The sequence below is a fragment of the Poecilia reticulata genome, linkage group LG22 (genome assembly GCF_000633615.1).
Source record: "Poecilia reticulata strain Guanapo linkage group LG22, Guppy_female_1.0+MT, whole genome shotgun sequence".
NCBI classification, from domain to species: domain Eukaryota; kingdom Metazoa; phylum Chordata; class Actinopteri; order Cyprinodontiformes; family Poeciliidae; genus Poecilia; species Poecilia reticulata.
The window spans coordinates 21,205,018-21,216,966 of record NC_024352.1 but is presented as its reverse complement, the minus strand read 5'-3'; the positions used below and the strand labels follow the sequence as shown (position 1 = coordinate 21,216,966).

The following is an 11,949-nucleotide window of genomic DNA, read 5'->3' as shown; positions in this document are numbered from 1 at the left end:
CTTGAAACTGCTTCTTACTCAGCAGGTTGTTGCTAGGTAACCAAAGACTGAGTGAGTTAGTTGATTCCACTGACAACCTACATCCGCCTACATCTCCCAGAATGCTGTTCGGTTCTGGATCAGAGTTCAGTGAAATTACTGAATATTCTAACGGACATATTATCTATTGATATTGATCACATGTCTAATGCGATGTGTACTATTGATTTGCTGTCCATCCCTGCTTATAACTAGTACTTTTTAATCAAAATTAAGGAATTATTGACTTTAACCAAGCTTTTATTTCTGGCTGAAAAGTTAGTTTTGCCTTATTTCAGGTGAACTAAGATATTTGGACTAGAAACTAGACCCAAAATTCTTGGTAAGATGATGTGTTTTTTCAGTGAGTGGATGTTTTGTGTCAAACTACTCTTGGTTGAAATGATATCTTGTAACTTTTTGCAGGCAGAGGAGTCTCAGAAGAAGAGAAGAGCTCAAGAGAGTAACGATAAAGGTGATTTTTTTTTTTGTTGTTGTCAGAATTAGTTTGTGTTTGGAGTCTCAACTGCGTTGCTGACAGTCTGTCTCCACTCAGCTCTGCGTCCTCCGATGCCGCCAGCCTTTTCTCCGAGTTTCTCCCGGATCGTGCAGCTCCTCTGCTGCGACGTTTTTATCCACATCCTGAGACGCATCCTGCAGAGAGCCGCGGAGGACCGGTCCACACACTGGACGGAGGCCATGATTCAGAGGGTGAAATAAACGTTGTTACACCTAGAGCTGGTCTAAAAAATAGATTTTATCGATTAACCGAATTAATCTTGGTTTTGAAGGTTTAATTTTTGGAAAATCTTAATTTTTTTCTTCACCAATGCACTTGTTGGGTCTCCATAATTCAGAGTGATGTCATCTTGACCAGGCCGGCCATCTTGTTTTGCAGTTTTTGTTTATTTGTATTTTGAATTCAGGTCAACTTTGATGGAATATTAGGGCCAGGATGTTTTTTTTTTTATTTTTTTAAATAGTCATAATATTAAGGAAATAAAGTAATTTTATGACTCCTATGTGAAAAATAAAAAGATTAAAATGAGAAATGTTGAACAACTTGTGTATTTTGGCATCAGTTCAACAGATTAGGAAATGTTTCATTTTTTAAAACATCAGAATCAAATTATTATTTGCAGCAGGACTTTAAAATGACTGCAAACAACTGTATTCAAAGAAAGAGCTACAAAAACTGAGCTGGTCGCATCAGATACTGATGACTTAATTAGCTTTTATCCAATTAAAACAAAATTCATCTTGCAATTTTAACTCATTTTCTGGTAAAAATTTTAGTTTTTTTCTACTGACATTCTAATAATTTAACAAAAACTTTAAAAAAGACAATTTTTGAAAATATTTTGTGTCAATAAAAAAAATCAATTAAAGGATCTGATATGAAACCTTTTTCTGAGTTGATAAGTTCACCTAAAGAAATGACTTCCTGTCTTTGCAGGCGCTGCATTTGATTGGCCAGGCGTTGGTGGAGGAGAAGACCCAACTTGAGTGCGGCAGTGTGGAGGACGTGACCTTTGACTTTAGCCTGAAAGCCCGCGGTGAGGGAAAACTCAGAGTCATCCCCGACCAGCTGTTTCTTCTCATGACTAATTGTAGCAGAATAATTTTTGTTGTTCTATTTTTGCAGCAGTTGGTTCAGAACATGGCAAGTCGCTTTTCCTCTTATTATCCAAGATCAAGGCTCTGCCCTCACTGGAAGCTCAGAAAGACCTGGTCAAATGGCTGCTGCAGGTCCAGACACTCATCATCTTTTTTTATTCTTGTTCTAAAATATTCAGGAAATGTTTCTATTGAACAAAAATGTGCGAAACAAAGAAGGTTTGCATTAAAAAACAGCAAATCAAAAGCAATGACAACACATAGAATAGAAACAAAGAAAACTCAGGTGTAACAGCAGCATCAGTTGTCAGGTTCACACAGAAATAGTTTCTGGTGTTAAAAACAAATATAAAAAATAAAATTAACAGTAGTAATGTACTGCAAAAGACTAAAAACAGAAAATGGTAAGTATTAGAAATAAAAAATATTATGTATCAAAGGATAAATCTAAGCAAGATAATTAGAGATACATATTTTAAGGAAAGGAAGTAATCAAATAAATCTAAGAAACAAAGCAAACAAATAAACCCTGAAATAAATAAACAAAAATAAGTCAGGTTTCAGATATTTTTTGTAATTTGAAAGAAAATTTTTCTCTTATTATTAACCAGTTTAAGGGATTTGATTGTATATTTTAGTTTTGATGAGAAATTATGAACAGTTATTTAAGTTTACAAACTTTTGTGAATGAAACATTTTGCCTATATGATAAAACTAAACGTGTTCAAAATGATAATTTTCAGTTACTGTGATGTAAAAAAAAGTTTTTTGTTGTTGTTTTCAAAATCAGAAATTTACATACACAAAAAATTATGAATCCTGGGAAAGCCCAGTGATGATTTATTCTGGGTTATATCATATTAGTGTAATTTGTGTTTATTTTTTGTTTCTTTTCCAGATGTTCGAGATTGTGAAGTGCATCAGAGAGAAGTCCAGTCCTACGGTTTCTGTCAGCATGGACACAACCAAACCAGAAGAGGTAAGGAAAACTAAACCGAAGGATTCAAAGAGGGAAAATTAGACCTGATGGTGACCGATTTATTAATCCAGAACTCTCAGGATAAAGAAAAGGCCGAGCGGAAAAGGAAAGCGGAGGCGGCGAAGCTCCACCGTCAGAAGATCATGGCCCAGATGTCAGCGATGCAGAAGAACTTCATCGAATCGAACAAGATGCTTTATGACAACATGCCTGAGACGGGCACACAGGAGGAGCCTGTGACGTCCACTGAAAGGTCTGCAGAGGGTTTATCTGCGTTTTTGTTTGGTTCTATTTAAGAATCTGTTGCTAATCTGTAATTTTTATGCCTTAGCTCTGCTATGGAGCAGAGGGAGCTGTGCATAACCTTCGGGCCTCTGCGGGGACCAACCCCAGCTGAGCGGGAGGTGCTCACCTGCATTCTGTGTCAGGAGGAGCAGGAGGTGCTGCCTCTGGCTCCAGCCATGGTGCTGACCGCCTGCGTCCAAAGATCCACCGTGTTGACGCAGTGCAGAGGGAGAATCCCAGCTAACAGAGCAGATGGTCAGTCTCCTGAACTCTGTCAGCACTGGGAATCCAAACTGCAGCAGGAGTCGCCTAACCAGTTTACCTTATTGTCTTAAAGGAACAGGGATTTATCCCCTCTTCATGCCTCCTGACCTCGCGGTGGGAACCCACACTGGTAGCTGTGGACACGTCATGCATGCCACATGTTGGCAGAAGTAAGCAGCTCATACCAACAGTGGTCATGTGAACAGTATTTAATACAGCTGACACAAAATATTTAAAATTCATCTTTTTTCTCTTAATCCAGCATATTATGACAAATTTGACCTTTTGTTATGGAAAGACACAAAGATTCATGAGAAGAGTCAGTTTTTTTGTTTTTGTTTTTTTTTTAATGGCCACTCACCAATTAATCTTTAGATAAATCTACTTTAGATTAACTCATTAATCCATAACTTGCATTCCTAGTTTACTTAGATTTTATTGCGTCGTTCTTTCCCCTCTTCTCGTCGTCGTCCTCAGGTATTTTGAGGCAGTTCAGAACACGACCAGAAACCGGCTCCACGCCGAGCTCATCGTCGATCTGGAGAACGGAGAGTACTTGTGTCCTCTGTGCAAGTCTCTATGCAACACGGTCATTCCTCTCATCCCCTTAGAGCCACTCACATTCAACTAGTAAGTGATATCAGATTAAAGCCCCGCCCATCAATCCGAGGCGGTTTGTGTTGTCGAGTTGCTTGCACAGTGTGTAAAGATGTTGTTTTTCTCTGTAGTGAAAATGCAGAAATAATAGGACAACATTTGACGTTGCCCCGCTGGATTCAGGTCCTCGCTGCCAGGATTAAAGGGCTGAAGTCCATCATGCAGGACAACGGTGAGAAATGAGGTTTCCACCTCCAGGTGGAGGAAAGGACAAACTGCTTTTGAAATAACACAATAGGAAAAATACAGATAAATGAAATATTTCCTGTTTCAGGTTAGTTAGGATTCAGAGGTTTTTCACATCATATATAGTGTTAAATTCGTTTATCTAAAATTTAATTTATGACCTGTGATTTAAAATCACAGGTCATAAATTTTGTTGTTGATTATTTAATCTTGTATATTTTCTGTCAGGCAAACGTTTAAGTCGCGTGCAGACATCTTTATTGTGTTCTGTGTCTCCAGGCGGTTGGAGCTACTGCTAACTAGCTGCTGATATACTAGCTAGCTAGCTAGCTTTTTTGTGTATATTAAGAATAAATACGTTAAAATTTATTCACTTCTGTTGCTAACCTATAAGATGCTACTTTTAGCACTCCTAAATATAAAATATGCAACTTTCATTTGGACATTTCTGTTGTGATAAAGGTCTTTGTTTATTTTTTTTTCAGTATTTGTTTTTGTTTTTGGAAAGAATAAAAATTACAGTAATAAATACATAAAGCAACAAACTGGAACAGTCTGATTTAACTTGAGGAAGCAGGTTTTATGTCTTTTTTTAAATGAATATAAAAAATTTTTCTTCTCTCAGACGTCCAGATGGACGGCGGCAGCGGCAGCAGTGGCACCACCGGCCTGTTCGGCGACGGCCAGCCGGACTTCAGATCCATTCTGGCCTACGGAGTTCAAGAATCGTGAGTCCAGCCGGCGAGTATTTCCAGCTTCACCTGCTTATGTTTCCACGGCAACCCTCGCCAAGTTCTCCCTCTGGTTTTGGTTTTATTTAGGAGGAAGTTCTCAGACGGCATCGCTGAAATGCTGGTGGTGTGCGCCACGACGGTCCACAGGGTGGGACTGAAGACGGCGCCCAACGAGCTCTGCCCCCGCGTTCCCCTCATGGCCTGGAACACGTGTGCCTTCACCGTCCAGGCCATCGGTACCGCTTCCCCGTCCACACGTCCAGGTGTGCAGCTCCACGTCTGCTTTTCTCAGTTTGTTTGCTTTTCTTTATAGAAAACATTCTGCAGGAAGAGGACAAGCCGCTGTTTGGATCCCTACAGAACAGACAGGTGAGATACCAGAGAAATACGGAGCTTGAGCGTTTGTGTTCCGGGAGTAATGACGTAAAGTTTCTGTTGGCTTTTAGATTGCAGGACTGAAGGCGATAGTTCAGTTTGCAGCATCACAGAGACTGAAGAGCTCCCAGGGAGTAATCCAAAGGCACTTTGCAGACATGATGGGAGGTATGAACAGAAAACTCAGCCTAGAGCACTTTGAAGGACAGATTACAGAATGAAAAACAAAAATAAACATATCAGGCCGCAACTATCGATTATTTTCATGCTTAATGGATTAATAGTTTAAAAAATTGGCAGACTTTTATTTAAGTATTTTTTGTCTTGTATTAGAAACACTTGAAATGGTACAAAGAAACAAATTGGTTTTTTATAATAAAATAAACAATTTATTGCCTAAAATTCAATAGCAGTATTCCTTTTGTACGTTATTGATCATTTGTGGTAAAAGATGCATAAATAAAATGTACAAAGCTCAACACAGTGCAGGGCTAATCTACCGATTATTTCCTGGATTAACTGTTTAATAATTGGATTGCAAAAGGTTCTTTTAAACAGAATTGGAAATGGGTGAAGCTCAAACTGACAATTGAGGAATTCTGGGTAGAACACATTTCCATACATTTTAATCCTAAATGCTAAATGTGTATATTTTTTATACGGTTTGTAGTTTGAGGTTGTGTGCTCAAGTTAATGATTAATTGATCATTCATATTAAATGCACAGTAATGCTAGTTGGTAGGAAGTTATTCATCTAAAAAAGTCAGTATCTGTTAATCTGTAAGAAGCAAATAAGTTGCAAAAATGTGTTTTAGAACTGCACATAAACTGTTGCGGATACATATGTGGGTTTTGCAGCTCATAGGATTGTTTACAAATGTGATTTATGAGAATGAAATGTTTTATTTTAATGTTTACAGTCTTGTCTAAAATGACCATTTGGCGTTGCTGAGGGTGAGAGAAGCTCATTTCCTCGCAGTATTTGTTCAGTGGTTGCTGTAATCAAAGCATCTCTCCTCAGTGTTGCTGCCGGTCCTGAGCAGGAAGAACACGCCTTCTGTCCTGGATGTGGACTTCTTCCATCTCCTGGTAGGCGACCCTTCAGCGGAGCAGCTTTCACTCTGTTTTATCTCATTTTAAATTCACGTGTGTATAATAAAGCATTTCAGAACTGAGGTTGATTTTTAGTTTTGGCCTCATTTCAGGTGTCTTAAAGGGGAACTGTTGCACCAAATTAACATTTTCTATTTTCATTTTGGTCTCAACTGCTTCTAAAAACACCCGAATGTTTGTGCCAATAAGTTAATGTTTATTTTTTTGGTGTTTGGAAAACGAGTCATTTCAAAAACCTTTAGATTGTTAAATCACATTCGCTGTTACCTAGCAACCCAAGCTGAGCACGTTTGGCCAACTGGTTTTACCGCGCTGTACAATGGCTGCTGGAAAAGTGTTTTATTGTTGACTTGCCATCCAGAAACCACTTGTTGGTTGGTTGTGCAGGAGGCTCTACTTATGCTTTTCAAAGATGTGCGGTTGTGTAATTGTCCATCTGTTTGCAGCCATTTTCACATGCGAGTGTAAACGTTGAGTTGGCCAGCAGTAGCTTAGCCTGTGGTCCTTATGCTAGCTTGTTGATGGAAGCATAATGGTTCACCTTTAGGTGTTTTAACCTCCTTTGTTTCCGTCAGGTGGGGTTGGTGTTGTCGATTCCTTCTCTGTACCAGGAGGAAGGAATCGACTTGCAGCCGTCTGCCGTTAGCTCCGCCTTCAACAACATGTACATCTTTCACCTGGTCACCATGGCTCACATCCTGCAGGTCCTCCTCACCTCCACAGGTACCAAAACCACACAGACAACTGGGTTGGTTGAAATGTGACACACAGAGGGTTTAGTTTTCCTTTCCATTCTGCTCAGTGGGTTCATCCTCGTCCATCGCAGTTCAAGTGGGCGTAAACTTTTGATTTTGTTTTCTGCAGACTGTAAATATGAGCAAGTTTATCAGGTTTCTTGTTGCTATTTTCTGACACTTGCCAGACTGGAATGTTTTCCTGTCTTCCTCATTTTGAAGAGTACTGTCACATCATCCCGAAATCCTTGGGAAGTGTCATGCAACTCACGGAAAGATTGACAGAAATAAGACAAGTGTGAAAAATATGTTTCTTTTCAGAAAAGAAAACAAGATTTTATTTCTAAGCCATGTCTCCCAGCTCTGAGTTTCACTTCTAATATTGATCCCTGACTTCACTTGAATGGGATTCCTTCAAGCCAAACAGCCAAACGGGAGGGAAACTTTCCCGAAGGAGTTGCAGATTTGAAAATAACCAGGAAGTTGAACTGGATCTGAAAGCTTTAATGTTTTTTGTTGGGGTTTTTTTCCCCAGATTTTCCAGCTGCAGGCGATGGAGAGGAGACGGAAGAAGCAAGATTAGCAGCAGAATTATACACAACAGTGTTGCAACACACAGGAAGGTTGTCTTCTTTTATTTAACTTTAATTATCTGCAGAAACACAGATAATAGTTTCATTTTTAATGTCAAATATGCGTGTTGGGTCTTTTTTTTCTATGCTTGGTGGTAACAGCTGCTACTTTGTTTCAGGCTGGTTCCAGATTTATCTGGTGGCTCCGTGGCTCAAAGGGTGAAGGCGGGAATTGAACCTTTCCTGCGAAGTGCTGCTCTGTTTTTTAACTGCCTTACTGGAGTTCATCCTCCAGAGGAGCTTTTTAGCGCTCCTGGTGAGTCAAACTCCCAGTTTGGCATCAAGTTTAACTAAAATTCGTGAAACCTTTCAAATTAAGGTCGATGTTTTGTGTTGTAGTTTCCTCTCCAGGACAGATGGAGGCGCTGTGTAGCTACTTGGCTCTACCGTTCAATGTATTTCAGCTCTTCCAGGACTACAGAGACGCAGTTTTTCCTATGCTTCAAAGGTGAGTGGAAATGCTGCTGCCACTTGAAGCAGGCGCTAGCTACCTGGAGAGTTTTCTGACTTCATGTTTTATTACCCAGGTGGTGTGGGAGCCCCTCTATCAACAAAGCCCTGCAAGGGAAAACCCAGACCATCAGGTTGGCTTTAACTTGTGCTTAATATTTATATACATGGTCTGCACAGCCTTAAAACGTCTTAAATTCATGGATCTAAAATTAAAACCTTTAAACGTCTGAAATTAACTAGAAAATATTTAAGTTGGCTATAAATACTTTAAGCACAGGTCTTAAATTTTGTTGTGACGGAACTGTTTAATCTCGTATTTTCTATGCATTTTACTTGTGGGTAACAAAAGTTTGAGTCGCATGCAGAGATCTTCATTACGTTCTGTGTCTCAAGTCAGTTGAGGCTACCGCTAACTAGCTGCTAATAAACCCTTGCTAGCTAGCTGTTTTTGCTTCTATAAAGGTTGAAGTACTAATTTTATCGCCACATGGTTAGACTAAATTTCTAAGTTTCATAAGCATAAAGGTCTTAAATTTGAACAATGAGGTTAAACTTCCTGAAGTAAGTTGCTGATATTCCTCGTTCCTCAGATATCCGAGGAGAAGGAATCGGTTGATCGATCTTCCAGAGGACTACAGCGCTCTCCTGAACAAAGCCAGCCACTTTCAGTAAGAATCCCCGTTGTCTCCGTCTCTGTTCGTCTTGGTCCGACACCTCTCACCTGCTGGTTCTGGTCCCTCAGGTGTCCAAAGTCCACGGTGGACGAGAGGAAGCACCCGACGCTGTGCCTGGTCTGCGGCGCCATGCTTTGCTCGCAGAGCTCCTGCTGCCTCAGTCAGCTGGACGGGGAGGACGTGGGGGCGTGCACGGCCCACGCTGCCACCTGTGGAGCCGGAGTGGGAATGTTCCTCAGGTCAGTTCATCCCTAAACTCTTTTTTTTTTTTTTTTTTTTATCACTCAGCAGCTCTTGTTGAAGCTCTGGGCTGTAAGTAAATGAGATGTGGCTCGTTACAGAATCAGAGAGTGTGAAATTGTCCTGATGGCCAGTAAGACGCGAGGCAGCACTTACCCCGCTCCGTACCTGGACGACTATGGAGAAACTGACCCTCACCTGGGGTAAGATGGACATTTATGTCCTGCAGACGCATCATTTTTACTCTTAACACCGTTTTATATGATGCAGTATAAGGATCGTTTCAGAAAATAAATAAATAAAATTATGACAAAGTCATACTATGAGAATAAAGTGGTACAATAGTAGTCTAAATATGTAAATAATGTTGTAATAAAATGAGAATAAACTCATATTTCGAGAATAGTTGTAAGATAATAGTTAAAATAGGAGAAAAAAGTCACAATAAGAAGACAGTAAAGGAATAATGACGATAGTCATAATAGTCGTAATATGTGTACAGTTGTTATAATGGGAATAAAGTTATATTTCGAGAATAAAGTTATATGACAATAAAGTTTGACTAATACAAGAACATTATGTCAAAATATTTCATCTCTATTCTCATAATTTTATGACTTTATTCATAATTGTGTGCTTCAGAAATTCTTCTAAGAAAGCCAAAACATCACTTTTACTTTCTTAAACATTCGTTTTTGAGGTTTAGTGACAAGTGGTTTAACTGAGAACACTGAAGTTAATTAATAAAACTAAACCCCAAAATTACACTTGCCTAATAAATGTTTTTTTTAAAATCTTTGTTATATTTTATAGATTAACAACCAGTAAAAGTTTTCATACTACATATTTTCCACAGAAAACTTTTGATTGAAATATTCATGTCAAATATCATATTTTCTGCTATTAAAGCCTTGTAAAAAAAAAAAAACCTGAAAAAAACTCACATTGTATTTTAACACATAAGCACCATTATGTGACATTAACTATGTTTATGGAACCAGTCTAAGTGGGAAATGCTGCCGTTTGATTTGAATTGGTGGGAAACAGCGCCATCTGGTGGACAAGCATAAAATATCATGATCATTGATCGCCGATGGATCAAAATGAACTGAATGTGAGACAAATCGATCAGAAATATTTCCAGTTGGAATTTTTTTTTCTTTTCTTTTTTTTTTTTTTTTTGCTTTGTCATTTTTAGACTAAATTCAGGAACTAAGAAGAACAAAAGAGAATCTTTTTTATAAATATTCCCTGGTAAATTCAAGCTATTTTTATGAAAGTCAGCCAAAGTTTCTTTGAAAAAAAAAAAAAAAATGGAAGAAAATGTTTCTTCTCTCCTCCTTATTGGATAGGGTAAGTCTGATGTACCTTCAGAAATAAGTTATATTTTTACTTAAATTATTAGGAAGCTACAGATAGGTTTTAAATTATACAACAATAAATTAATTTGCAATTAATTGTCAATTAATGGTTGGTTAGATTAAAATTAGTTCGAATCAATTAACTAATAACGTCCATTAGAATAAACAAAATAACAAATAAATGTAATTATGGATTCTCTGAAAACAATTGTTGGGTCAGTTGAGACTGAAGAGTTTTATCATCTAGTTTTTAGCAGAAAAATAGACAAACAGATCCAGAGTTGGTTGGAGGAATATCTGATGGACGCCATGTTGGCGGCTAAACGTTAAACAGATTTATAGAACAATTATACAAGCAGCGGAATACAAAATACAGGCTGGAAATCCAGATATTTTATTTTAATACTTTAAATATTTAAACTTTAAACCTTTCCAGAGTTTTAAGAAGGTTTGCGTTCATGCAGATTAGGACTGAAACGATTAATCATGATGAATCGATTGTTAAAATAATTGCCGTCACATTCTCAGAAAGGCATTTTAAATATCCAAAGCTACAAATTTAATTATGGAGTCTCTGTAAACAAAATTGTTCAGTTTCGTCAGAAACGGAGGCGAAACAAGAGCGATAAATAATTAGAATGATTCCGTAGAGCTTGTTTTAATTCATCATCATTGCGGCTGGCCTCGTTGCGAGTGGGAATGTTTTGTTTTCCAGGCGGGGGAACCCTCTGCACCTCTGCCCCGAGCGCTACAGGAAGCTGAACCAGCTGTGGCAGCAGCACTGCATCCTGGAGGAGATCGCCCGCAGCCTGGAGGTCGTCAACGTCATGTTCGCCTTCGAGTGGCAGCTGGTCTGAGCGCTTCCCGACCCACCGCCGCATTTCCCCGTTCACACACACACACACTCACACGTGCACGTATTTAAAGCCTTCCAATCAGAAGAGGCCTGACCCGTTCCGGTGATGAGGATGTAACCGAAGTCGCCTTGATCCAGTTCGTTTTGCGGTGCAGATGAGTTTCACTTGGAGTGACGTTTTGTTTAGTTTTTTTTTTCTTTCAGATAAACTCAAAACCTTCTTAAAAACATTGCTTTTAGTTCATAGATTTGATTTCCTCTGTTTGTGTTGAAAACATTTGATGTTGAAGGGTTTAAATATGGTTATAAATCCTATTTAAATCGATTTTTCCCTCCTCTCTGTATAGATAAAATATGGACCTGTCTGCTCTCATCTTTACTCCTGTATAGAAAACCCTCCTGTGTGACTTACTTTCAGATTCTCTCTCAAATAATAATGAAACCTCCCACGTGTATTAGTTTAAAATCCTTCATAACCTCTAGAAAAATTTATTAAGTTTCTTTAAAAATTTCCATCATGAAATCCTTTCATTTAAACCAACAGTAAGCCAAAAAGTAAGCATGGTGTAATTACAATATATGGAAGGAACTGTTATGAGACACTTTCCCCGTTTTTCTTTAGTCATCTTAACGCTCTACAGGAAAAGTAATAAAGAAATGTAAGAAATGTACAATTTATTATATATATATTCTATGTGAATATATATTTTCTGTTTTGTTTGACTGTACCACATGACTTCCTGCTGTTGAAATAAAGAGAGATGCAAGCTA

The 11,949-nt window shown here is 38.5% G+C and overlaps 1 protein-coding gene across 3 annotated transcripts in view; it reads left to right on the top strand.

Moving 5' to 3' along the window:
* Positions 1 to 11,949, top strand: part of ubr1 (ubiquitin protein ligase E3 component n-recognin 1) — a 25,830-nt gene extending 13,881 nt beyond the window's left edge. For 2 of the 3 annotated variants that reach the window (XM_008400088.2, XM_008400087.2), the window contains exons 24-47: positions 445 to 493; positions 575 to 729; positions 1,475 to 1,574; positions 1,664 to 1,767; positions 2,534 to 2,614; positions 2,686 to 2,867; positions 2,946 to 3,154; positions 3,237 to 3,333; positions 3,641 to 3,793; positions 3,892 to 3,992; positions 4,632 to 4,734; positions 4,828 to 4,976; positions 5,054 to 5,109; positions 5,187 to 5,283; positions 6,137 to 6,204; positions 6,804 to 6,951; positions 7,498 to 7,585; positions 7,714 to 7,850; positions 7,934 to 8,042; positions 8,122 to 8,178; positions 8,638 to 8,715; positions 8,790 to 8,960; positions 9,063 to 9,164; positions 11,038 to 11,949. In XM_008400088.2, the coding sequence (XP_008398310.1) occupies positions 445 to 493; positions 575 to 729; positions 1,475 to 1,574; positions 1,664 to 1,767; positions 2,534 to 2,614; positions 2,686 to 2,867; positions 2,946 to 3,154; positions 3,237 to 3,333; positions 3,641 to 3,793; positions 3,892 to 3,992; positions 4,632 to 4,734; positions 4,828 to 4,976; positions 5,054 to 5,109; positions 5,187 to 5,283; positions 6,137 to 6,204; positions 6,804 to 6,951; positions 7,498 to 7,585; positions 7,714 to 7,850; positions 7,934 to 8,042; positions 8,122 to 8,178; positions 8,638 to 8,715; positions 8,790 to 8,960; positions 9,063 to 9,164; positions 11,038 to 11,179 (2,736 nt within the window). In that variant the 3' untranslated portion in view covers positions 11,180 to 11,949. The remainder of the gene's footprint in view (positions 1 to 444; positions 494 to 574; positions 730 to 1,474; positions 1,575 to 1,663; positions 1,768 to 2,533; positions 2,615 to 2,685; positions 2,868 to 2,945; positions 3,155 to 3,236; positions 3,334 to 3,640; positions 3,794 to 3,891; positions 3,993 to 4,631; positions 4,735 to 4,827; positions 4,977 to 5,053; positions 5,110 to 5,186; positions 5,284 to 6,136; positions 6,205 to 6,803; positions 6,952 to 7,497; positions 7,586 to 7,713; positions 7,851 to 7,933; positions 8,043 to 8,121; positions 8,179 to 8,637; positions 8,716 to 8,789; positions 8,961 to 9,062; positions 9,165 to 11,037) is intronic. The other variant, XM_017302476.1, reaches the window with a different exon arrangement.